General features: G+C 47.1%; 1 protein-coding gene across 2 annotated transcripts in view; it reads left to right on the forward strand.

The window, feature by feature from the left end:
* The window catches only part of ELP2 (elongator acetyltransferase complex subunit 2), a 1316635-nt gene that overhangs the window by 845097 nt on the left and 455319 nt on the right, over positions 1-16219 (forward strand). For both annotated transcript variants that reach the window (XM_069620606.1, XM_069620607.1), the window contains exon 13: positions 12867-13055. In XM_069620606.1, coding sequence (XP_069476707.1) covers positions 12867-13055 — 189 coding nt within the window. The remainder of the gene's footprint in view (positions 1-12866; positions 13056-16219) is intronic.

The following is a 16219-nucleotide window of genomic DNA, read 5'->3' on the forward strand; positions in this document are numbered from 1 at the left end:
TTTCTTGTCTTAGAGGGTCAGTTCAGGCCTGTAATGTTCAACATCATGCATGTGACCCCTTTGTCATCCATCTCCTCGATGACCCAGCATCAGCACCTCGCGAGGATGCAGTTCGTTTTGCAGGCCACCCCTCTTTCAACCAATCGAGGTCGCCACTGTGAGAAACCTGATGGTATTCTTCTGAGTAGACCGCGAGAATCACTTATTCAGGTGGCCACGGAAGGGCTGGTGCTCTCAGATACCAACCCTGAGGGTGGACGAGCAAGGGAGGATCACCTGGGTAAGGGAACCCAGGTTTATGCTCAGGGAAATGCCCCAGGTGAGACGTGGTATTATACCGGAGGAAGATGAGCTTCTTGAAGCTTTTATAGGTTGCACCAACTCAACCTCCCTTCCACCTAAAGAATCTTCCTTATCCGAAACCAACGACGCCTCTGCATCTGGTAAACCCATCAAAAACCACAACTCCCAGAATCCCTGCTATCCTGTCTACTACCCGGATATTCCCAATCATTCTACTTCACATCCCTCTGATAATTCAACACCCAATCTACCCTGACAAAACATTACTGTTCTCACAATCCCCTATGGTCTGTTCACAATCCCGGCTATCCACGTTTGCTTCATAATCCCTACCAATCCCATCCCTCTGATAATCAGTTTCCGAACTCCCAGTCAACTGTGACCAACAACTACAGTTCACACAAACCCTCTTACTCATTTCACAAATTCAACAAAAAGCACCCTTCCGAGATCACCACAAATCCCTCTAGTACAAGGGTTATAGTCCAGTACAGCACCACTTCATCTCTATATCCCGTAGGATACTTTGGCACTCTAAAATCCCCCCGCCCCCTCTTCCGACACAAACACTTTTCTGCACCACGGAAGAGATGGAATAACACCTGAGCCGTTCACCTTACATGTCCCAATACAAGGGTCGAGGAAAGTCAGGCAGTTGACCAGAACCACACACACACCTGATGGCCCTTTCCTTTTGTTAGGGAGAATTCTAATTTCTGTGTTAATTCCCTTCAACCTTAGAGACCCCCAGCTCTTTTTCTGGACTCTAGAACTTTTAATTTCTAATCCTGGAGCCCTTTTTTCTCACTCTCTCATGCATTTTTGTTTGACTGGAACTCTGTTTCTCTATGATTTTGGAGTCTACCAAACTCCATAGGCATCACCTTTTTGTATTGTGACACACAGCACCTTTAATGCAGTGTCACGGGGAAGTCCTTTGGATTTCTCTTAAGGTTTAAATACCTTCTCTTGGATAAATTACTGTTTCCAAGAGTAGTAAAGTGAAATTGACTTTACTTACCTTTTTCTCTTTGTAGACCTAGCACACACCATCTTATATGGAGTGCTGGAGGGGTTACTTAGCATCCCCTTTGTCTACTTTCTCATGTAACATTTTTATGTTACCCTCGCTACAATAAATGGCTGGTGGCAGTGGTCTAATTTTCCTACCATTGTGCGTTTTTAACACAGGCTGAATCCTCAGCTGCAGTATTGCACCCATGGGTGCCCATTTTGTCAAAATGGCCTGGTCTTCTTTTTTCGGCATTTCTTGCTTGTGAGATCCTTCTTGAGTTTTACTCTGCGTGTCAAACCAGGTTCGGTCCCTTTGTTTGCTTTGTCTTTGGCAGGGTTCATTGGTGAATCCCACCTCTGGCTCCAGCGTGTCTCACAGGGCGGGAAGCGAGGGAGGTTCCCGAAACTCCCTGTGCTTAGTCTCCTTGGTTACAGGAATGCACCCAAAGGTGATTGGCTGGCTGTCCTTGGAGGACAGCCACCCTGCTGCGCGAGTGACAGCTAAGCTGCAAATGAATGGGAGAAACTTGCATAAAAGGTGAAGTCTTTTGGGACGAAGGCAGAGTCGACCACTGGATGAAGGAATCGAAAAAGAAACTGGAAGAGAAGCTTGCTGGACCCTCCTGGACCATTGGTTTGCCTGGTGAAGCCCTGCTGCAGTGCTAAAGCTCCAAATTTCGAAACGACTAGAGAAGCCGGAAAAGACGACTTCTCCCCTTGGGTTAGTGGGACCATTTAACCTCAAGACGAACTTGCCTGGAACCTCTCTCTCCCTGCTGGCTGTACTTCCTCGCTGCTGCTGGAACGAGTGCCAGGGGTCAGAAACTCAAGAATCGAGTCCATCGTTTTTTAAGCGGACCAGAGCTACAGGAAGATCCCAATGACCCACCCGAAGCAGGACTACCTATGCCCGAGGTACCTCACCAGAGTGCTGCACTCCAGAAGCGTGGGGGGCCCATCAAGTGTCCAAGATCTGCAGTGGTGCTATTGACCGGTAGCTGAAACCGCGAAGTGCTGCTGAATTGAAAAGAGCCATATGCTGCCGCCCACCTTCAAACCGCAGTGCAGGAGTCCCCAGACATCCTCCTTCTTGTCCCCATGACTGAGGCCCAGGAACACCGGACCTGCAGGACTGCAACAAGAACAGAAGCCAGCTGAAATCTCTTCTGCTAACCAAAGGTACTGTGTTAACTAAAGGGGTGCTTATTTGGTTTGTAGCTTGTTTGTTCTCACTGTAGACTTACAGTAGCTGCTTTTCTGCGGAGTTGCTTGCAGCTTTGCTTTCACATGTCTTACATCTTGTGACCCAACAGTGATTCTTTTCTACAAACTCTCTTTATAACATTGTGCAAGACTTTTGTGCCAACTTCCAGAAGTGCCTCGGCTCCCCAAGACTTTGCTCAAGTGACATTGGCTGTACTGGCTCCCTGCAGACTCTTCTGACCCTTTGAATTTGTGTTTATCTGTCCCGCCAAAAAGTCATACATCAGGTACTTCTATTGCTGGGAAAGGGTTAACCTATATTTCATCGGGGGATTGTGAAAGTGCTAACCTGTTCAGGAGAACTTGGTAACCTTTGTGGCGCTTTGTGGGTGAATTCAACCCTTTAACGTTTAACATAGCCACCCTGAGCTCGTCCACCTGCCCATTGTCATCCCTGTGCAGCATTGCTGGCGCTCTGACTAGCTCTAGGCCTCTCCGTTGCAGTGGCATCTAACATTCCCCCCGCCCCAACTCAACCCCCCAACAACCCCACCACCCCCCAACTTTCCCCAACCCCCATGCTGTCCTACCCCCCCTTCCCTATCCTCCCCTTTGAATCAGAGACGCCCACCATCTGATGGGCCACCAAGGATGACTATGCCATGCCATCCATCTTAGCAATCACTTCTCTCCTCCCCACATTGAAACCAAGATTTGAGGTCATGAGACCATCTGAACAGACCATTCTCTCCCCCGCCCTTTAGAACCTACTTCTGGTGCCATGAGGCAGTCCGAACCCTCGCCTCTCCCATCCCGCACTTGAAAACAAACACTTAAGGTCATGAGAAGGCTTGTCACATCTAAACAGCTCCCTGAATATTTCCAGTCATTTCCCTGAGGGTGAGGTGTTCAGTTTCTTATACTTCCTGGCACTTGGCATCTTTTTCTTCGCTATGTGTTCCTTCCTTCGTTCCAAATTTGCGTTCATCTGGCCTGCCTCTGAATTTATGTCCGGGGCCGGTGCCGCCTGTCGCAGGGACTGCAGCACCTGCTGTGCCTCCTGGCGATTCGTGATCCGGTAGTCTGTGTTGCCCATCTCGAAGCACAAAGCAAATGGGTATGACCAGCGGTATCGGTGGCCCTTTTCTGTCAGCCATTGTGTGAGGGGCCGACAGTCTCTTCTGCATGACAAAGTGAGACCTGAGCGGTCTTGGAACACCTTGATCGGGTCCCCTCATACTGAAGGATTACTGTGTGCTTTGCTCTTTCCAAGACTTCCATCCTGTCCTGGTATCTGAGGAAGCGTACGACAATTGATCTTGGGCCTCCACCCCTACCGCCACCACCTCTGGGGACTCTCTAACTGGGCTGGCTTGCCTCCCTCCAGAAGAAAAAGGGCATTGATCAGGCCTTCCACCTTCCTTCCCACATCTGCTGCGGTCTCGCCTTTCTGCTTTAGGCCCGTATGCACAGATTGTTGCAGCACTCTAGGTCATCGACCTTCAGAAGGACGTCCTCTTCCCGAGTCTCCAGATCTGTCAACCTAGCTTCATGTTTCATCTCCAGAAGGTCTACCTGGAGGTGGTTGTTCTCCATCGCCTCCATTTTGTCCTTCAGCTTGTCCATCCTACGCTTGAGATCACAGATGGAGGCCTGAATATCTCAGCTGATGGCTTTAATCTCCTGGAACATGTCCTTTAGATCTTCCCTCATTAGGCGTTGCACGTCTCCCTCCTCACCTGCTTCTCTCCCTTTACTTCCTGCCTCCATCGCAGATTCCCTTCTGAAGCGTTGTAGGGAAGCTATGCCCTGGGGGCGTCCTTCTCCAGTTTCTCTGGTGCCAGCATGCGAGTGGGGTGTTTGAGCTCCAGCTCACCAGTCTACCCTCTCCTCCTTGCAGGCCCCTCTAGGCCCTTTACCAACCAACTTCAGTCACAGCGCCCCAATCTCAATCCTGTGTGGCCCCTGGCAAGTTCTGGGGGGCTTTTAGCCTGCTGGGCGATGTACGCTCAGGACCCGGATCCCTCTCCACCCCCTTGCCCTGCTTCAGGACCTGGGGCTCAAGTGTTCATGGGACCTTATGGAGTGAGTGTCCCTTCCCCAGTATCTGTGGTCCCTCTGCCCCTCAACCAGGGGGCCCTGTGTTTCTGAACTTTTGCGGTGCTCACATTATGTCCACGGGGCTTCCAATCAGCTGCAGCCAACTCTGCGTTAGTCCAGCCAGGCCCCGCCCTTTTCTACAGGCTTCTTCCTAGAGACCCACTGGTCTCCTCCGGCGTTGGCCGCCGTGGGTCTCCACTCTCCATGGGGTCCAGCCCCCCCTGTCGTGCATCTTCTTGTGCCCCTTGGGGCCTCCTGCCCCTCACTCCCCCTGGGGGGCTCCAAAGGTCTTGAGGTCCCTCTGTGTGTTGGAGGGGGCCCCACAGCAGTGTTCACCAGTCCTGCCTCACCTCCTGCCTTTCACTCACCAGCAGGGGGTTGGGGGTGTGGGACGCTTGCTGCCGTTACCGGAGCTCCTGCTCCACTCACTCGCTCCTGAGTGGTTGCTCCTTCGGTCGGCACCCTAGGAGCCGCTATGTGCCTGGGGGACCTGCCTTCCCCCGTACCTCGATTGTCATGGGGGATGAGGGATGCCCATCTCAGTATCCGGGGCTCTGATTCCTCTCCCCCGCCTCTCCGCTTGCTTGCGTGTCACTGCTCTGTTGCTGGCAGACCAGCTCTCCAGGGGCCGCTGTGCCCCTTTCCAACACGCCGGCCGACTTGATGGCTCTGTGCTCCTCTTCCAGCTGTCAGACCACCAGAGCTATGTTGCGCAATCTCAGGGCTCGGCAGTCCCAGCGAAGCTCTACGGCACCACAGGGTTTGGCAGGCCTTCTCACTGCGTGGGCCGGCGCTGGCCATCCACGTTTCTTCTGTCACTCACACGGGGACCCCTGCTCACAGGAAGCACCACGCCGTAGCACCTCCGGGGTCCCGTGGGCATCTCACGATGTAAGTGGGGTGCTCTGTTCCGGGGGAAAAGGCTCCTATGTCGGCCGCAGGGCGGTTGACGGCGGATAAGTATTCCCACAGCCATCACGGTCCACGCCCCCTCGGGGGAAGCAGTGGTTTGACAGGCTGTCCTGTGGGAGAGAGGAGCGCTCCTCATTTCGTGCCTGGTCCCAGTGGCTGGCGAGCACCGGGGTGCAGGAGGAATAAAGCAAGCTCCTTTCCCAAACGACACAGGCCGCAGGAACATGACCAAAGCTGTCAGATGTTTAAAGAGCATCAGAAGAAGCAGAGGTTCGAGCGGATGCATGTAGAGAGACTGGTGAGTTGGTCTGTCTTGGGTAACCCCGGAACACTCTGTAGTCGAATGCTGACCGCTAACCAATATTTTGAATATCGAACTAATACAAGGAAGTCTTATTGGTGTTACAATCACTTTAAAGGACAGACCAAAAGGAAAGCTTACAATTAGTATTGCCAAGACGAAGAGGGGGCAATATTGAAGCCATATAAAGACCTGCTTGGCTTAATAAAGAGGGGGCAATATTGAGGAGGAACAATAACCACCATTGCCAAAGTAAAGAGGTGGCAAATCTTGAGAAACCATATGACCCGCCTTGGCAAAGTTCTATGAGAATGATACTGTCGAAAGATTGTAACCAGTATTCCCACAATGGGGAAGAGGCAATAATCAAGCAATACGCCAACACGCATTGCCTAAGCCAAAGAAAGGCACGTGTTATAAAAAGACATGGTCAGCAATTGTTTGATTTGAAATTGAGAGATCAAGAGTGTCAGGAAAAAAGGCCCTCCTTGTAAGAAGTATCAGGGACGAAAGAAGCATGACCTGCATTGCATGTGACAAATAAAACAGGGGAACATACAGCACCAATGTGTATTGTGTCCTCACAGAGGTTGTGAATCTCAATGTTGTTGAAAGTCAAGGACTTTTCTGAAAGTGTGAAGCAAGCCTCACCACAGAGTACTTGTACCTCTAGTGTTAGAGTATACTAGGAAAGGGATTGTTAGTGGTCCTGGCAGGTTAGTGAACCAGGAAGAAGACATTGAAGTACTGCATTGTGGTTGTGATGGAAAGAAAGTGGCAAAGCCACTATTGTGTTGGATGAACTATGTTAAAAACCATCCTGACAAGAACATTGTTGTGAATCAAGAAGAATGGTGGAAGTGTTTGTTTCTTCAAGAAGGAGAAGTGATTTTGAGATACTGACTATAAGTTGGAAGATAAAAGACTTTGTTTTGTGGAAGCATTGTCAAGTGGAAGACTTTTGGAACAAGGAGAACTTTATGAACAGAAGTTGGTTACTAAAAGGAACTTTTCTTAGTTTGAACTTTGGTTGGAGATTCCTGCTTTGAAACTGGGGAAGGGGATCCGACCCAGGTTACAAGGGTACATATTTACCATGTTACTTTTGTTAAACCTGAAATCCCATATTCTACCTTGAGGAGTTTAATGTATGTATAAGTGTGAGGGGCAGGTTCCTTTTATTCGTGTTTTCCTTTAGTTCTGTTTTGATAGGTAGGGAAATCCTCTTTAGGTTAAGGATAGCAAGGTGTTTATCCCACGCTTATGAGTTCATAAAATGGTTAATTGTGAAAAACCTTTACCAAGTTGTCCGCCTCGCATTTCTGACCCCTCATAATTTAATTTATGGTGTTCAGTAATAATACCGACCTGTGATTTTGATATGCTTAGTGTGTAACTGAAGCCCAAATAAATAATTGTATTTTGATATGCTTACCATCTAACTTGAATTATCGGGGTTTCTCTGTGTGGACTCATTGTATCCCTAGACAACTCGCACACTATTCCTGAGACTAAGCCTTGACTGCTCGACTACCTTACCTTGATTGGGTTTTGGCTAACCCCTCAGTGTCTTCCCTGTTTACCATAAATAGGGAAGCCTCCCAAAATCCTCCCACCAGGGCTGATTTGGGAAATCCATCTGAACAATTTATAATCCTAATTCATTGCCTCACACTGTGGACAGCGTGTTAAAGTGTTCAGTAGAGAGCATGTCTGAATTTTTAGAGCAGGTGGAAGTTGGAAGCCCTGTATGTTTTCAAATCAACTATAGTAAGGCAGATATTTTCACACACTATGGGGGTCATTCAGAGATTGGAGGTAGCCATGGCGCTATTTGCGCAATGGCTGCCTCCAATACTGGGTCCGGCACCGGTCTGGTTGAATGGGGATTTACCGGGTCAGTCCGACCCTGGACGACCCGGTAAGTCCCAATTCACCAAACCATTCCCCATTCCCATTTGAGCCCCCACAGGGCTCACTGGGAATGGGGAAGGTGCTAATAACGGTCCCGCGTATAGCAGGCCCGTTATTAGCGCCCTGGTCCCTTAGCGGGACCCGTAAAGGACGTGTGGTCAGACCACACGTCCTTTACGGGTCCCGCTAAGGGACCTTTAGAATTGGGCGGTAAGGGATTATCGGCATCGATCTCCTTACCGGTGCCCGGTATCCCCTACCGCCCACATCGGAATGAGGCCCTATGACTCTATGACCTGGGTTGATGCAGCCACCACGTTCGATTGTGGCCAGATAGGTAGTATCTACTCTTTCACAAGATGGATGACCAGTTAAGATCAAACTTTGCAAACATTTTATCGAACTTCCACGACTGTGTGGTTGATGATTAACCCTGGTTGATCAATTCTGTGGGGATATTTTAATAAAAATGTTTAATTTTTGTTTTTTAGGTTCGCCCTCGAGTGAGGTACTTAGAGTTTCTTAAAAAGCTGCTTCATAGATGAAAAAAGATGATTTTATTGGGTTTCTCTATCCACAGGGGGAGTCAGGTTACAAATAGACGTATTTCTATTGTGTACTTGTGTTCATTTATCTTAAAGGTAGCATCCAGTTTTTTCGGTTTTGCTTCAGGGTTGAAATATCCCATATTCCTCTTCTGTTCTGGTCTTTATCATTGTTTTCTCAGAATTCAGTTTGGAAATGTTTTAGGAGTTCCCGTCTGTTTTATGGGAGATCGTAGATCAGGGAGTCCGGCGAGTTGTGAACTGATTGATTCCTCGTCTGGGACTATTCCTGATATTTGGAGCCATAAAAAGCCTACCGGTTTCAGTGGCAAAGGGGCCACATTCATCAGGGCTGGGCAGACGTTTTTAGAGGTTGGTGTATCTACGTCTAGAAGGCTGGTTGGATGATACCAGAGGGTCCCACCTAGTTAGAGGGGTCCCCATGGATGTCCGTGTGGTTGGGGAGAATCGGTATTGTACTTCCCAAAAGGGCATGAGACATTGGTCATGCTCTAGAATCTGCTCCGTTTACTTCGTTTAGATCGGAGTTCCAAACACAGGGGGGTGAGGTTTGCTGTAAATGATGCCGGGCCATGTGCAGTTAGTTAGTTAGCAACTAACTGCACATGGCCCGGCATCATTTACAGCAAGCCGCACCCCCCTTGTCAATCTGGAAAAATGAATACCCTTCATTTGAATGATAGACGTAACTTGATGGCCGTGGGCCAACCGTCTTATGCACCGAATTATAGAAATATAGACTGTTATGCTTGACCAACAAGCGGCCATTTTAAACGTAGCAGAATCGCCATTTTGCTTGTTAACCATTGCTCATTGCTTTCTGTCTGAAAACTGCTTTGCAGCTTGCAATTCTTGCGGATTCTGCTTTCTCTGCTCAACTGTTAACATTGTTGTCTGAATATGAAAGGACAAGGTCGGGGGACTGAAGAGTTTGTTGAACTTCTCATGAGTAGCCCAGAAAGGAATGCCCACGCTCCCTCTCTGTAGCCTTGGGAGGAAGCTGGAGGGCATTTAATCACTTCACAGTTGCCAGCCAGTCTCGTACGATGGTAGAATATGTTAGAATAATACAGTAAAAGGCTTGAATTATGCTTCTCTTACGGCCCCCCTTCGCAAAACCCCTTAGAACGTGTCGGCTCCAAGGACACGAATAGTACCTCATAGATAGCAAAGCTTGGAATGTGGCTCTTCCCCGTGTGCAGATTGCTTCCAAGAACAGAACCACCGTGTTCTAAAAGATCCCTCCGCACTTTCTAAATTGCACATTGTTACTAGAATAGACATCGAAAGCATTATGATCGTCATACTCGTCGGATATGTCCATCGTCATCCCGAGTTCAAAGGAACTTAATACAGAGGGGTGTTGAATATGACTTTGTTGATTGTATGATATGCATTTTGTATATATGTAACTGATGTACCTAATTCGCTCTCTTGCGTCCCTCGAGGTCTAGGAAACTCGCATCGCGGGGCGTGAGATCAGAATTGACCAATTGATACTATCTTTTGCTTGCAATAAACCCTAGCATTGGGATTTTGAAACCTCGTGTCTGGCGCATCTTTTCGTGTATGGTCATTGCCTTGTTTCCATAGCACGAGGGACCCGTAGGGGCCCCTTTCACCCTGTGTTTGGAACTCCGATCTAAACGAAGTAAACAGAGCAGATTCTAGAGCATGACCAATGTCTCATGCCCTTTTGGGAAGTACAATACCTATTCTGCCTAACCACACGGACATCCATGGGGACCCCTCTAACTAGTTGGGACCCTCTGGTATCATCCAACCAGCCTTCTAGACGTAGATACACCAACCTCTAAAAACGTCTGCCCAGCCCTGATGAATGTGTCCCCTTTGCCACTGAAACCGGTAGGCTTTTTATGGCTCCAAATATCAGGAATAGTCCCAGACGAGGAATCAATCAGTTCACAACTCGCCGGACTCCCTGATCTACGATCTCCCATAAAACAGACGGGAACTCCTAAAACATTTCCAAACTGAATTCTGAGAAAACAATGATAAAGACCAGAACAGAAGAGGAATATGGGATATTTCAACCCTGAAGCAAAACTGAAAAAAACTGGACGCTACCTTTAAGATAAATGAACACAAGTACACATTAGAAATACGTCTATTTGTACTGTCTTTTTTAACATCCTGTGGATAGAGAAACCCAATAAAATCATCTTTTTTCATCTATGAAGCAGCTTTAAGTACCTCACTCGAGGGCGAACCTAAAAAACAAAAATTAAACATTTTTATTAAAATATCCCCACAGAATTGATCAACCTGAGTTTTTCATTGTGCTAACATATAAGGGTACACTCAGGTCTGAGACCCTGTTGTTGGTCCTTTTTGTGTCTAGTGATGATTAACCCTGCCAATCTCCATATTATGAAGGTTCTACATTATACTTTTATTCCTATTTAGCCCATTTAGCCTGCCTCTGTCATTTTGTACCAGATGCCAATCAATTTCCTGCACAGTTGTGTGGGGTGTAGACAGAATAGACTTAACTTGGAGACACTAATAAGAACTCTGTGGATTTGAGATCCTTGACCTTGAGCTCTTCTACATTGTTGCTCTATTGCATTATGCTGGCTCTAGGTTTGATAGAGCTCATCGGGCACCACATGTTCAACTGGCAAGGGCCCTACAACACCCTTGGTCCTTGGCCAGTACACTAGTAAAGGCCCCCAAATTAAAATGTGGGTGGAACCTGTAGGAGATTATGTAGCAAACTGGGACTGCCTAGATGTTACTCATCACACCTCCACTTGGAGAAGGTGGAGGTTCAAAGGGTGACATTGAGGCTACCCTTTGTTAAAGTTTTTTCTGGGCCTTTGTTTAATCTAATTTCAGGTTGTTGTCTCGTACAGGAAGTTAAACTCTCTTCCTATGTTTAGGGAGACTTTCTGCACTAAATCTGGTATATATGTCGAGAGGTTGCACTGTAGAGCTTTGTGCCCCACTTTCCCAAGGTACCTCCTGACCGAAAGATACTCAATTTTCTTACCAATTCAGTAGGGTGTGATGAGCCGCACTCTGCTCTCCATAAATTGGTCCTAGCACTGAAACCTACTGGCATGCAAGACTTTGATGGGAGAATGATTTACGATGTACACTGACTGACATGCCACAAGATAAGGTTATAATACACTATAAAAAGGCCTTCTGCAATCCAAGCATAAGCTACTGAAATTGTATTTTAAAATATCACAAAACAAAAAAAATATATATATACATACATATATCATATTTTAAAAACACAGTGGGTTGCTGATATGATTTAAGATCCAACCTCATACAATTGTTATAATTGGAGATGGCAAACCGAAAGATATGTGTCCTTGGCCAAACACAGTAATAAGGCACCATGACGTGTCCTTACTTCGAGCTTGAGGCATATTTATTTCAGCCATGTTTTCCTCGAGCAAGAATAAACTCAAGTTCATCTCTTACAATGATTGTCCCAAATGTGGATCCCCACACGCTAATTTCCTAGATTTAGCATGGGGCTGCCTGGACATATGCGCGTTCTGGGATGGAATCTGGAATAAAATGCCTATAATTGCAAGCTTCACTCTCCCTATGTTACCTGAGATGTGCTTGCTGGGTTGCCGTGAACTTAATAGTGAGACAATCTTGAAGTTTGTAGGAATGGCCTGTCTAGTTGCATAAAAGCCTTTGGAACTAAATGACCCTTTCTGGACCATTTAAGGATGGTTGCATGACCTCTCCAAGGGCTGGATAATTGTTCATTCATGCTAGCCCAAATGCATTTTATACATTTACAAATGGCATTTGCTTGTGCACAAATCCATTAATGCCAATGCAAATGTATTTCCCCTGTATTTATGGAAGCGGTATTGCAAATGCTCATGTTCAAAATGCATTTGTGCTGTCTCAAATGCACGATTATCTGTCTCCTGGTGTAATAATCAAAAAGAGACATTCTTAGGCCTTTGAAGGGCTGGGTGACGACCAACCCAAAGACTATTGGTCTTGATTCCATATTTACCTTACAGATGCTGGCCCTATGTCACTCTTTACCACACTCAGCTGATTTGACATGCCTCAATGTAGCTTCAGTATCACATATATTGTTCGTAAATGTTTGTCAATGATGCCTTGCCCAAGAGATGGAATGGCCTGCTTTATTGAGATCTCCAGGAATGATTGGGTACTGATTGATTGCTCAAACGTCTTCAAGTGTTATTTACAATCGTTTTGTATTCACTAGATGCACATGCAAACTAATGCAGAGTTATTAAAGACAAAAAACATCAGCAAGACCGGTTGCACGGCTTACTGCAAGACCCAAGTGAATTTTACTGGTTTTAGAATGCTATCTTATGTATAATGTATCACTAAATGGATTAACATACATTTTTGAGGTATGCCTACATTTACCAAATCAGTCTGAGTAAGGAAATGGAGAGAACATTCACATGTCTCTTTAGCTCCTACGATATAAAACATCTATTTGGTGTGTGTCTTTGTAAATGCCTCAGTCCTCTGTATTTCAAATGATATATGATCTTTTTGTTATCTAGGTAACATGGCATGAAATTGCAAGGCCTCAGATCCACGGCTATGATATGCAGTGCTTGGCACTGATTGGTCGATTTCAGTTTGTGTCTGGTGCAGATGAAAAGGTTCTTCGAGTGTTTGCTGCCACACGTAACTTTGTTGAAAACTTCAGTAACATCACTGGTTCCTCAAAGGAGAAAGATCATTCCATTGTAAGTACCGAAAAGCGGCTTTGTAAACACAGAGCCACCCCTTTTTTGCTACTGTATTGAGTACAAGTGTGTCAACCCTAATATTTGTTTAATTGGAAACCAACAATCCTATTATTAACACGTGTTCTATTGTTTGCTTTTGATAAGCAAGAGACCAAATTTCCTAAAATGTGAGTAGCCAACGTCCATGTAATTTCTTGCTTTCTTCCCTCTGGGGTTGTTCAATTCTGACCATGGGCCTTAGGACTCATCTCTAGAGACTCGACAGGGTGGCAATTCTGATATGCCTACACCTGCCTAGTCTTCTGAGGGAGATGGATGCCCAAGGTCCCCTACTATTTTATCAGGTGATGTGGTGAATCCTATGGAGTCATCACTGAACTCCGGCCTAAAGTCTCCTGCCACGTGGCCAGTTGAAGGCAGCCGCTACCTGATCCTGACCCTGGTGGTGGTATTATGAGGGAGGATGACATGGGAGGAGATGGTAGTCATGGAGATTGGTGACTCGAGCAGGAGAGAGATGCAGTGTCCTCCTTCTATGTTAAGACCCTGTACGGCTTATTGTAATTCTACAAATCCCTTCTGTTGTAAAACCCTAAAATTCCTTCTCGTCAGTCACCCTAGGCAGGATACCATTCGCACCTCCTATGTACATAAAAAATACTTAACATGTCCTGTTTTTAATGGTTGTAATTTAAACAAAGATTCAAAACAATACAGCCTTAAAGTTTAAAACTACCATGGGCTTTAAATCCCATGAAGCCTCAAGTACTGAAACGAGGAAGATGAAGAACGAGTCAATGAGGAATGAATGAACCATCAAGGTAAATGTGCGGACCAGTTATCTTAATAGAAATCTGCTGCATGGGACATTTAAACCTGATTAATACCTTCCATTCAAGAGAAGAGAAGGAAGCTGCAGAGTGAGCAAAGCGGGAATGTCAGGGGGAATTCTGGTCCAGTGCAGAAGCAGCACATACTCCTACTTCCCCTTGGCGGTCTTGGCACCTGGATTGAGTGACTGCAGGCCGCCGCGACCCCCACAGGGAAAGAAGGTTAGGGTCCACGGATTGGATGGGTTGAGGGTTGTAAGAAGACCGGATAGAGGGTTAGGGTGAGCTAGTGGATAGGTAGGGGGATTAAAGGGAAAACATGCTCCTTGGCTCTTGTTCTGCAAGCCTGTTCTGCAGGCGTAGTGCTGATATGCTGCATTGGTCAGTTTCCAGCAACTCTGCGTGCTCACACATACGTGCATTCACATCACATTCATGCATCCACTCCCTTTGAGGCGCAACACTCAGTTGGAATCTGCACTGAGTTATGCCTCCTTGGGGCTAGTGCAGGCAAGCCCTTAAAATATATGCAGTGCGGTACCTCAGCCCACCCCTTGCCCTACTCAGGCTTCTATGGCACAGAATAATATTCAAGCAATGGTGCACCTGATTCAGTGTTCTAACATGTGACCACAAAATGAACGCTCCGGTGCTAGGAGCAAATAAACATACAATGCTTTGCGTTCAAATGCGTAAAAGAAAAACTGCACTTAGCTCTGGCTTCCCAATTGGTTCATTTTATGGGTTGTCCTGCAGTCTGTAGCCCTGCGGTCTCCTGGGCTCGTGGGCAGCGTCTATGCCCGACAGCAGGGGAGACAGTTAGTATGCGCTCTTTATATTCACAGCGCTATGTTAGTTCGTTAGGGATCAATAAACATGCGTTCAGTACAGCGGGCGTTATGCCACATGCGATTAGTATTCCAAAGTGGCCTCCGTATTAATCGTGTTCCCTCATGCGTCTTCACTGCTCCAAGCTGTCACTATGTCAACCGGAGCCCCTCCCGTGTAAATACAAAAGTCATGCAGTCAGGAGAATGTTAGCAGCATGCTCTGTTTTCTCATAATTATTCAAGGCACTTCTCTCTTAGGCTTGCGGGGCCTGAAGATAATGCTTCGGGCGAGGGCTGCCCCCGCCATGGGCTTTCTCTCTGGAGCTCTTCAGAATGCGTCCGCTCGGAGGAAAAGTCGAGCACGAACAAGCGTTCGAGTCCTGCGCATGCAAACGTGTTCATACGCGAATGCGCAGTAGTCATGGCGTTGGTCTGGCTGTTGCCCAGGCCATTTGTAGGCTCTATGTGCTCAGTTTGTCTATGGGAGGTGCCCGGGCTGCTGGGGTTGTAGTTCTTGGAGCCGGGTTGCTGGGAAATGTGTTTCTTCTTCCTGATTTTGCTTTCTGTGGATCCCTCATGCTTTTTGACAGCAGATGCCAGCCTGCCACACCTGACACACGTTCAAGAAGGGCAGTGGCGGCATCTGTTGAGTGAATACGCCGCCACAATGCTGCAGCTACCTTATGTTTGCGCTTCCCTTTGATTTGCTTGGGCTTTACGACAGGGAAGCCGCACGAAGAGCAGAAGCAGACGTGAGGAGGTGAACCGTGCTTGGAGAAACAGATGCTTACGAGCACCCGCTTGAAAGCACACTTACCCGGTGAGACCTGAGACCGGGAAAGGTGCTGCGGGTGCTTTAGAGGGACCGCTGGAAGGTCGACAGCAGCAGTGAGGCTGTTGGAGACGCAGTCTTGTGAGACCACTTCAGTTTCACTGGTAAATGAACGCTGAGACGACGCTGGAACTAAATGAGGGTCAGCAAAGCCGGGGAAGCCTTTCCCGAGATACAGCTTCACCACAGCAGCGTGCCATGGTCCAGAAACGCATTCAAACACCAGTGAGTCTGCCAATAAGTGTTGGGGATCACGGGACGTGCAGACAGTCACAGGGATAATTAAACTATTCATTTGAATACCTACTAAGTAAATTGAAAAGACAGTACTTGCACAAATCCTCCTGTGAAAGAATTGGTATGGGGAATGCTGGAATACATGTTATCTTCAGCAGAAAAATATCAATGAAGAAGTTGAAAGGCAAGATTTGTACAAGTCTCCTTACATGAGAAGTCAATTAGAGGAACATTGGAACAAGCATTGCCACAAGCAAAAGAGTACTAATGAAGAAAGTCTGCCTCCATATATGAGATGTCAATATGGGGGAAGCTCAGGTGAAAGAAGCACATCAGGCAATGGGCCCTTTTTGGAGAAAGATACCTGGCAGGAGAGTACAGCAGGGGATCTGCAAGACCCAGAAGCAGGGGATTCCTGGCAGGGAAGTACAC

This window comes from Ambystoma mexicanum, chromosome 5q (assembly GCF_040938575.1).
Source record: "Ambystoma mexicanum isolate Mex_15411 chromosome 5q, UKY_AmexF1_1, whole genome shotgun sequence".
In the NCBI taxonomy this organism is placed as follows: Eukaryota; Metazoa; Chordata; class Amphibia; order Caudata; family Ambystomatidae; genus Ambystoma; species Ambystoma mexicanum.